This window comes from Rutidosis leptorrhynchoides, chromosome 1 (genome assembly GCF_046630445.1).
Source record: "Rutidosis leptorrhynchoides isolate AG116_Rl617_1_P2 chromosome 1, CSIRO_AGI_Rlap_v1, whole genome shotgun sequence".
Lineage (NCBI taxonomy): Eukaryota > Viridiplantae > Streptophyta > Magnoliopsida > Asterales > Asteraceae > Rutidosis > Rutidosis leptorrhynchoides.
In genome coordinates, this window is record NC_092333.1 from 720,796,517 (window position 1) to 720,807,760 (window position 11,244).

The 11,244-nt window shown below is 38.5% G+C and overlaps 1 protein-coding gene across 1 annotated transcript; it reads left to right on the forward strand.

Moving 5' to 3' along the window:
* LOC139854780 (uncharacterized) lies at window positions 1–10,631 on the forward strand. The gene is made up of 2 exons (XM_071844065.1): window positions 1–558; window positions 9,960–10,631. Exons 1-2 carry the CDS (start codon window positions 1–3, stop codon window positions 10,629–10,631), a joined length of 1,230 nt encoding a protein of 409 aa, XP_071700166.1.
* Window positions 10,632–11,244: the final 613 nt, after the last annotated feature.

Here is an 11,244-nt window from a genome sequence, read left to right on the forward strand (position 1 = left end):
ATGAGATTTCATCTAAAATGGGTTGCATGGATCTGTGCATGTCTTGTATATTCTAGAGCATCGCTTCTCATTAATGGAAGCCCTTCTGAAGAATTCTCCATCGAAAGAGGGTTGCGGCTAGGAGATCCACTTTCTCCATTCTTATTCATCATTGGCATGGAAGGTCTTCAAGCGGCTATCAACGATGCTTTTAATGCAGCTCTATACTCGGGCATACGTGTTGGTAACCCTTCATACCAGGTCACAATCTCAAATTGTTTATTTGCAGACGATGTCCTCTTTGTAGGAGAATGGAATGATGAAAATGCCTACAATCTATTAGCCATTCTCGCGTGTTTCTCTACCTTCTCAGGTTTAAAAATTAACCTCCAAAAATCATCCCTATTCGGGCTAGGAGTTGATTCTAGTGAAGTTAACAGGATGGCAAATTTGATGGGTTGCTCAGTGGCGACAACTCCATTCATCTTCCTTGGTATTCTAATCGGTCAAAATATGAATCATTCGAAAGGATGGACTCCTATTATTGAAAAAGTGAAGAAGCGTCTTAACTCTTGGAAGGTAAATCTACTCTCTTTTGGAGGTAGATTAACCTTGATCAAGTCGGTTTTGGGTTCTTACGAACATACTACATGTCGCTTTTTAAAGCTCCAAATAATGTGATCAATAACATCGAATCTCTTCATGCTTCCTTCTTTTGGGGTGGAAAAGACCAAATCCATAAAGTACATTGGGTGAGTTGGACCACCATTCTCAATCCAATAGAAAAAGGAGGGCTTTCGGTTGCAAGTTTAAAAGCCGCAAATCTAGCTTTAATTTACAAATGGCGATGGCGTCTAGTAAATAATCGAGACACGTGTTGGGCTAAGGTCATATGTGCACTACATGGAAAAACTGTTGGCGAAAATCTTCCATGCGCTAAAAACATGTAACATCCCGCATTTTTCCGTTAAATTATTTTAACGCCGTCTTTTTATTTTATTTTTTATTTATTTAATATCCTCAGCATCTCGATTCGTATCCTCTTTTAGCTACATTCTTAAAATATTTTCGTTATTGGATTATAACGTCCCCCGTACTCTCGTGAAGTTAAATATTCGTTCGGTTAATTTCCGCACCCGACTACAAACTAGAGGGACTAGTTTTGCCAAAAAGACAAAGAGGTGACTAGCTTTTGACTAGTCAACCCCACCTCCCATCTTTTTCATTTTCATTTTTCCTTTTCTTTCACTACTTCCATAATTTCTCTCAATTCTCCATTTTGAAGATTCATCATCTAAATCAAATCGGTCAAGCTTCAATCCAAACAAATTACATATTTGGAATCCTTGCAACTTCCTCTTCGATTCCATACCAATTTCATCTCATTTGGGTAACTTTCTAAAATCACTAGATTTCTTTAAATTCGTATTCTTGACTTATAAAGTAGTTAATTAGTGTCTATGGCTCATTGTGATGTCGTGTATGTAATTTGTATGCTCGATTTGTTGTTTTTGGTGTAACTAGTTCATTATGAAAATTGCTTGCTAAATCTTTGATTTTGGATGATTAAAAGTTGTTTAATTGTTAAAGTTCATGTATTAAATGTGTTACTAGCGTCATTAGCTTCAATTTGATGTGTAGGTTGATTAAGAAAACTTCAAAAACATGATTATTGATTTTGAGATGTTTGACTAGGGTTTGATAGTTCTTGACATGAATTTTTGGATGCTTGAATGCCATGAAATGTTAATTGTTAGTGTTTAGTAGTAATGTATGCTTCATTACCTTCAAAACGGCATATCACATGTGTGAATTGGATTCCCGAAACTTAAAATGCATTTGATGAACTTGAAACTTTGAAAATGGATTCTTAATGATCACTTGACGGAAAATCGGTTATTGAAATTGATGTTTTTGTTTGCTGAAACGTGTTTAGTTGTTTTCCTTGTCAAATTACCTTTCCAACGATATATAGTATGCATTTTGGATGTTTTCGGTTCATAAAATATGTTAATTTGAGTTTTGGTTCGTGACTTGGTCTATTTTTCTGCAAACAGCAAAAATTCCAGGTATGCGCGCCGTGCAACCTCAGCGCGCCGCGTAAAACAGAAATCCCAGATATTTGCCCCCTTTAGTTGAGTTCTGACCCGGATTTACACTAGGGTGCGCGCCGCGCAACCCATAGCGCGCCGCGCATATGCCCAGCTCATTTTTGTTTTTATTTTTTCCTTTCACAAAATGTTTCCCGCTTAACCGTAACTCCGATTAACATGAAACTTGGCCATTCTGCTCATAAATGATTTCTCATCATGGGAAAATTGTCGGATACCCGACCCGACCCCGTTGACCTTGACTTTGACCAAGTTTGACTTTTAGTCAAACTTAACCAAACAATTATACGATCGTTCTAACATGCTTAATTACTTGTATCGTGCATGAAACTTGACTAATTGATTCACATGCTACATAATCGAGTCGTAACGAGCCATAGGACTAATTGAACATCTTTGACCGTTTGTGTTTACCGTTATTGATATAACCTATATGTTTAGGTCAAGACTAGCTTTGTCTTTGCACGCGTTTACTTGTTGAAGTACTTTATTAACTCTTGCACGCAAGGTGAGATCATAGTCCCACTTTTACTCTTTTTGAACTTATATTTGGGATGAGAAAACATAAACGATTCTTTTGAACTAAGTGAACACAAGAACGGGAAAACAAACATTCTACATACGAGTTTAGAACAAAAATCCTCAATTCGATTATCATTAGTTACACTTGACGGGTGTAAGCGAGAACTTATGTTATATGGCCATATGGGTTGACAACCCTCATCTTTGACGGTTCGCTACCGTCTACAGATGAAATATATTTTCGAGAATCAGTGTTTGTTCTAGCACTATGGATGGGGTATACAATGGATGGAATGTTAAGCTTTGATAATTGGGTGCTCGTGAATATTAACTTTTAGAATGTATTACTATTATTTCAACTTTTCAAACCTTGTGGTTCGACTTACTTACTTTTACTCACTTACTTACTTAAACCTATGATTTCACCAACGTTTTCGTTGACAGATTTCTATGTTTTTCTCAGGGCTTGCACGATATGTGAAACATGCTTCCGCTTACTATTTGATACTTGCATTGGATGTCGAGTATACATGCATTTCATGGAGCGTCTTTTGACTTTACTTTAAACCGTGTCGTCTAGATTTCATTTGTACTTATAACCTTGTAACTTAACTTTTGGTTGAACAATTCTTGTAAACTTTGGAAACAATCTTTATTTTGAAATGAAGGCGACATATTTTGGTCAAACGTTGTCATAAAGACTTATGACCAGGTGATGGGACCCATGTAGACGACGCCGTCACTTGACGATTTGTCGGGGTCGTTATAAGTGGTATCAGAGCCTTGGTTGTAGGGATTTAGAGTTCATTTGTGTCCACCCCGAGTCATAGGGTACATAGGTGAATCTAGACTACAACCGGCATATAGACTGAAGTAGGAATTACTTGACTATTTGTGCATTTATACTCGAACTCTTCTATCATATCTAACTCGTATTCGATCTTGATCTTACGTTGATAAATTTTGTTGACGCGCCACCTTTACTTTATAAAGTAATGTTAAATGCACATGTAAATCAGGGTAATATAATTTCCGGGATTATATTACGGTGATTCACATGGACGTTCCGACATTATGACGTAAAGAATTTAAGGCGAGTCAAGGAAAAATTTCCTCTCTATCCTTATTCCATACTCCGGTTAGTATTGTTGAAAATACTAACCAACGATATTCTTGTGTCATGAAGGAACAATGGCTCACCAAGGTCAACACAATACTCCTCTCGAAACCCTAGAACAAGCTCTTCAACGAATGATAACCACCGCCGTGGGTACGGCCGTGGCCGATCACTTTTCTAACAACAACAATCATGGAACCGGTAATTCAATCGAAGGTTGCTCCTACAAGAACTTCATGAAGTACAATCCTTCCACTTTCGATGGAACCGGAGGACCGGTTACTCTCACCCAATGGTTTGAACAAATGGAGACCGTTTTTAACACAAGCGGTTGTCGAGACCAAGATGAGGTCAAGTTTTCCACCCTCACTTTCACCGGCATTGCTCTCTCGTGGTGGAACACGTATGTACAATTGGTGGGAAGCGATGAAGCCCACACACTCTCTTGGACCGAATTAAGAGAAAGAATGATCACCGAATACTTCCCGCGCGACGAGACTCGAAGGCTCGAGCAGGGTCTAAGGAATTTAAAAACGGTCGGGAACGACCTCGAAGCTTATAATCAACGGTTTACCGAACTAGTCACAATGTGTCCAAATATCATGACTCCCGAATCCCTAAGAGTCGAACTTTACATGGATGGCCTCCCTAAGAGCATTCAACACAGGGTAATGACACCTCGACCCACTAACCTACAAGAGGCTTTAACAATGGCCCGCCATACTTTAGACACGGCGAATGAAATAGAAACGCCGGCACCAATGGTCGAGAACCAATCGAGCGGCAATAAAAGAACATGGGAAGCCTCTCAATCAAGCAACCACAACCACAACAACCTCTCCAAGAAGCCTTTCGCCTCCAACGACAAGAAAGGCTATACCGGAAAACTACCTTTTTGTAACGAATGCCGCAAGCATCACTTTGAAGGATGTGGCAGGTTCCGCCACCGGCGCCAAGGAAGTGGTCACATCGCCAAACATTGTGGAAGTGCCACCCCCATCACTCAAAAGGGACCCAACCCACGAAAGTTGGTCACTTGCTACGCATGTGGCCAAACGGGTCATTTTAGGAATGAATGCCCAAATAAGAAAATCAACCCCAACGCACGCCGTTGAACTTTCAACATCAACGCCTAGGATGCCCGAGACGACGATGGACTAGTCACGGGTACGTTTCTTCACAACAAACCGTATGTTTCATACTTATTCGATTCAATTACCGCTAGACGTTTTACAACCAAGACTTTGACTTGTACTCATTACATTCCACCTTTTTCCCTTAGATACTACTTAGGCAATTTAAGCGACCAACGGAAAGATATTGTGTGTCTATAAATTCTATCGGAGGATATACGTTAAGAATATTGACTTGACACCTATAGAACTAGGGAGCTCAGAACCTATTCGTTAAGGAGAAATTGTTTCCCTACAACTAGGTATAGATTATTGTGAACTAAATAATTTTCGGTTGAAAACCGATACCCTCTTCCTCGTATCCATGACCACCTGATTGCTTGCATGAATCCCGTGTGCATTCCAAAACGACCTCCGTTCCGGTTATCATCAATTGGGGGTTAAGGGAGACGATGTCTCCTAAGCCATTTCCGAACTCGCAACGTTAGTTGTAAATCTCTCTTAGTACCGTTTGATTTATTTAGGACTCCGTCCGTATTCATGAACCTCCTAAACCACGTATGCAACTTATCTAGACAAATCTGTTATCATATTTATAGATGACATCTTAACTTATTTAAGTAAAGAAGGAAAACGAACAACATCACCATCTTACGCTCGAACTTTTGAGAAAAGAGCAACTTTATACCAAATTCTCCGAGTGAGAATTTCTGTTGAACGAAGTCCAATTTTCTAGACCATGATGTTAATGGTCAAGGCATTACAATCAATCTCGAAATCAAGCCACATGTAATCAGGAAACTCTCCCAACTCAGACTTGTATTCGTAAAATCTTAGATCTCGTCTATTTTTACAGAAGATTCATTTCTGACTTTTCTCGTGTTACACGACTTTTAAACTCGTTAACTCACTAAGGAAAACTTTAAACCTCTCCGTGTTCGAACCTTGAGCGTGATTCTTCACACCAACAATTCTAGTTAAAATCGTATAGCAACAGATGGAACTCAAACATGGAAATATTTCTACTTGAACGCCGAAAGGCATACTCTCTCGTCTCAAAAATCAACATAACTAAAATTCGTTATTTTGCACGAAGAATTCAAATACTAAATTGTGGATCCGATCAATTTTCTCGTCATCCCGTACCACACTACCTACCTCTGTTATTTCACCGTCACCGTCTAATATTACTGGAATTTAAGATAACACACAATCCAATGATACTTCACTCTTCTTTGACTTAACGCCCTTGTGTTTCTGATAATCGGTCAACTATTATTCAACCCCGAACTATACAACTACGTGTACTACCTCGTTTCTCTTTCAGACTTCAACTTTTGACAACTAGAGGCACGTTATGGCAACCCCGAGATGTAAGCTCATCCTATTCTAAGTCCTCATTTCACTCCTATCTTTATCGCTCGCATTTCCGTTTAAGGAAACTCCTTGTAACATTTCTCCATGGATAGAGAAACTCTTCATATTACAATAGTATTCGCCACGAGGGTGAATAGTTCTAACGAACATTTTCGAACCCTAACTAACTTGTTCAAACGTATATTAAGAGATTCTATTCCAACACGGTGCATCTTTGTCAATTATCACGTATCGAAATACTCGTTTCACTTCTAGTTTTGCAAGAAACCTTGGAGACCCGCTTAGACATGAGTACCGCGTACCACCCACAAACCGACGAACCGAGCAAACGAACGATTTACGTCTTGGAAAGACATGTCACAAACTCGTATTGTCACCTTTAGTAGATCACTCTTACAACAGTAGATACCACTCGTGTGTTCACACGCACTTTTCAAAACCCTATATGACCGCTAATGTCATGCCCCTGTTCATTTAACCAAAGCATCAACCACCGAAATCTGAACTCCATCAAGAAACAACAATTGAGATCGTTCAAGTCCGAGAAGGGCTCGAGACAACCCATTGTCGCCAGAAGAGTTATACCAAACTTAGATGAAAACCTCACCAAACCCAGTGTGTAACCGCGTAATATTGAGAAACCGTACCTTGGAAGGGTGTAATCCATTTTGGGAAATTGAGAAAGGCTATATCCGCAATATTGAACCTTTTGAAACCTTGGGGCGTATTGGAACCGCTTCCTACCGTTTAGAACTTCCGACTCAATTAAGTTTCCGTTTACCCTACATTTCGTGTAACAAACTTAGAAACGTGTCCTGCGGAACAGGAACGTGCAATCCTGCTAGATACATCAACTATCGATGACAAACTACTCTTCATAGGAAAACCAGTTGAAACCAGGGATCGTAAAAACCAAACCTTAATACAACGTGAAACCCTAACTATCCAAATTCATGAGAACACTCAAGGACGTACCTTCACTTATTCATAGCATTGACATCTCCGGTCTCGAGTGAGAGGCATCGATTATTACTTCCAACTAAATTTCGGGACGAAATTTCTTTTGAGGTGTGGATAATGTAACATCCCGCGTTTTTCCGTTAAATTATTTTAACGCCGTCTTTTTTTTTATTTTTTATTTATTTAATATCCTCAGCATCTCGATTCGTATCCTCTTTTAGCTACATTCTTAAAATATTTTCGTTATTGGATTATAACGTCCCCCGTACTCTCGTGAAGTTAAATATTCGTTCGGTTAATTTTCGCACCCGACTACAAACTAGAGGGACTAGTTTTGCCAAAAAGACAAAGAGGTGACTAGCTTTTGACTAGTCAACCCCACCTCCCATCTTTTTCATTTTCATTTTTCCTTTTCTTTCACTACTTCCATAATTTCTCTCAATTCTCCATTTTGAAGATTCATCATCTAAATCAAATCGGTCAAGCTTCAATCCAAACAAATTACATATTTGGAATCCTTGCAACTTCCTCTTCGATTCCATACCAATTTCATCTCATTTGGGTAACTTTCTAAAATCACTAGATTTCTTTAAATTCGTGTTCTTGACTTATAAAGTAGTTAATTAGTGTTTATGGCTCATTGTGATGTCGTGTATGTAATTTGTATGCTCGATTTGTTGTTTTTGGTGTAACTAGTTCATTATGAAAATTGCTTGCTAAATCTTTGATTTTGGATGATTAAAAGTTGTTTAATTGTTAAAGTTCATGTATTAAATATGTTACTAGCGTCATTAGCTTCAATTTGATGTGTAGGTTGATTAAGAAAACTTCAAAAACATGATTATTGATTTTGAGATGTTTGACTAGGGTTTGATAGTTCTTGACATGAATTTTTGGATGCTTGAATGCCATGAAATGTTAATTGTTAGTGTTTAGTAGTAATGTATGCTTCATTACCTTCAAAACGGCATATCACATGTGTGAATTGGATTCCCGAAACTTAAAATGCATTTGATGAACTTGAAACTTTGAAAATGGATTCTTAATGATCACTTGACGGAAAATCGGTTATTGAAATTGATGTTTTTGTTTGATGAAACGTGTTTAGTTGTTTTCCTTGTCAAATTACCTTTCCAACGATATATAGTATGCATTTTGGATGTTTTCGGTTCATAAAATATGTTAATTTGAGTTTTGGTTCGTGACTTGGTCTATTTTTCTGCAAACAGCAAAAATTCCAGGTATGCGCGCCGTGCAACCTCAGCGCGCCGCGCAAAACAGAAATCCCAGATATTTGCCCCCTTTAGTTGAGTTCTGACCCGGATTGACTCTAGGGTGCGCGCCGCGCAACCCATAGCGCGCCGCGCATATGCCCAGCTCATTTTTGTTTTTATTTTTTCCTTTCACAAAATGTTTCCCGCTTAACCGTAACTCCGATTAACATGAAACTTGACCATTCTGCTCATAAATGATTTCTCATCATGGGAAAATTGTTGGATACCCGACCCGACCCCGTTGACCTTGACTTTGACCAAGTTTGACTTTTAGTCAAACTTAACCAAACAATTATACGATCGTTCTAACATGCTTAATTACTTGTATCGTGCATGAAACTTGACTAATTGATTCACATGCTACATAATCGAGTCGTAACGAGCCATAGGACTAATTGGACATCTTTGACCGTTTGTGTTTACCGTTATTGATATAACCTATATGTTTAGGTCAAGACTAGCTTTGTCTTTGCACGCGTTTACTTGTTGAAGTACTTTATTAACTCTTGCACGCAAGGTGAGATCATAGTCCCAATTTTACTCTTTTTGAACTTATATTTGGGATGAGAAAACATAAACGATTCTTTTGAACTAAGTGAACACAAGAACGGGAAAACAAACATTCTACATACGAGTTTAGAACAAAAATCCTCAATTCGATTATCATTAGTTACACTTGACGGGTGTAAGCGAGAACTTATGTTATATGGCCATATGGGTTGACAACCCTCATCTTTGACGGTTCGCTACCGTCTACAGATGAAATATATTTTCGAGAATCAGTGTTTGTTCTAGCACTATGGATGGGGTATACAATGGATGGAATGTTAAGCTTTGATAATTGGGTGCTCGTGAATATTAACTTTTAGAATGTATTACTATTATTTCAACTTTTCAAACCTTGTGGTTCGACTTACTTACTTTTACTCACTTACTTACTTAAACCTATGATTTCACCAACGTTTTCGTTGACAGATTTCTATGTTTTTCTCAGGGCTTGCACGATATGTGAAACATGCTTCCGCTTACTATTTGATACTTGCATTGGATGTCGAGTATACATGCATTTCATGGAGCGTCTTTTGACTTTACTTTAAACCGTGTCGTCTAGATTTCATTTGTACTTATAACCTTGTAACTTAACTTTTGGTTGAACAATTCTTGTAAACTTTGGAAACAATCTTTATTTTGAAATGAAGGCGACATATTTTGGTCAAACGTTGTCATAAAGACTTATGACCAGGTGATGGGACCCATGTAGACGACGCCGTCACTTGACGATTTGTCGGGGTCGTTACAAAACACTCCAGGCACATGGGCGAACATTATTAGATGTATAGAATTGACACACACCAACAATTGCATCTCAACAAGCAGTTTACGCCTAAAATTGGGTAATGGTTCACACGCACTGTTTTGGCATGACCCTTGAATTTTTGACATCTCTCTTGCTACTCGTTTTCCGCGTTTATTCTCTCTTGATCAGAATCGAACAAGCTCGGTAGCCTCTAGATTTTCTAATGGGGCTTGGTTGTGGTTTTGGCGTAGGCCTCCAAGAGGAGGTGTGGAAGATAGTGAATTCACAGAATTATGCGAAGCTCTTCACTGGGTTTCCCTTTCTGCAGTTTTGGATCACTGGACATGGGATAATCCCCCTGACAACACTTTTACCGTTGCTCAAGCTAGACGTCTCATTGAAAACTTAAATTCGGTCAGTACTTCCACCTTTTCCATGTGGTGTAAGACTGTTCCGATCAAAATAAACATCTTCATATGGCGTCTTAATCTTGGCCATCTTCCTACCATCCCAAACCTTGAGCATAGAGATATTTTCGTGGACAGAAACACTTGTGCTCTTTGTGACGTTTCAGAAGAATCCCGTAATCACTTGTTCATAAGGTGTGACACAGGTTATCAAATTTGGTGCAAGGTAGGCATATGGCTAGATGTTTCGATCCCAATCTTGGACTCGGTGGAAGAATTATGGTCTTGGATCAATTCCCTTCCTCAGAACGGCAACAAAAGATTCATTGTTAAAGTGGTGGCGATCTCAACTCTTTGGCACATTTGGAGGCTCAGGAACAGCATTATTTTTAATGATCACAACATTAGAAAATCATATGTTTTCGATTACATTGTTTTGTCCGCTTTTAATTGAATTTTTTCGAGGTACCACAAGTCTTCTTTAAATTGGACTTCGTGATTACGCTCGCCATTGTATTCCTTCTAATCTTCTTAGCTTGTTGCTAAGTTTTTCTTTAATTTAATTTTGCCGTTCCAAAAAAAAAAAAAAAAAATCTTATCTTATTATATAATTATACTTACGTCACAATACATTATTATCAAAATTTATTAAAAATGCACAATTTTATTTAAGCTAGTATTGACATCACCCAGAGAGGACTTAACCAACTTCTCAATCATATGCCACTCACACATCCGTTAGGAGGAAACCCAAACCGCAACAACCCTGACAGTACGGTTGAAGGTTGAGAAAACCTCCTCCGTAAAGCTAATTGCTGGGAGTACCAATTAAATCCCGACCCTTAGAATCGAACATGCGCCTACTCGTCGAGGGCAAACATGCCGCCCCTCTTATACCCTTCAGTTAATGCCTTGGTGGTATAAAAACGCCCAATATAATTAATTGATTTAAAGAAATTTTATAAAAGTTTTACAACTATATAAAAAAAGAGTACGTAAGTACTTTAGAGTTACAAAGCGCAGTGAAACGTTCATATACACATATTTCACATGCAAAAAGATCAAAC

Coding starts and splice junctions, on each gene's coding strand:
- LOC139854780 (XM_071844065.1), top strand. CDS start 1: ATGAGATTTCATCTAAAATGGGTTGCATGGATCTGTGCATGTCTTGTA. Junction 559..9,959: donor AGCGTCTTAACTCTTGGAAG/GTAAATCTACTC, acceptor TCTCTTGATCAG/AATCGAACAAGCTCGGTAGC.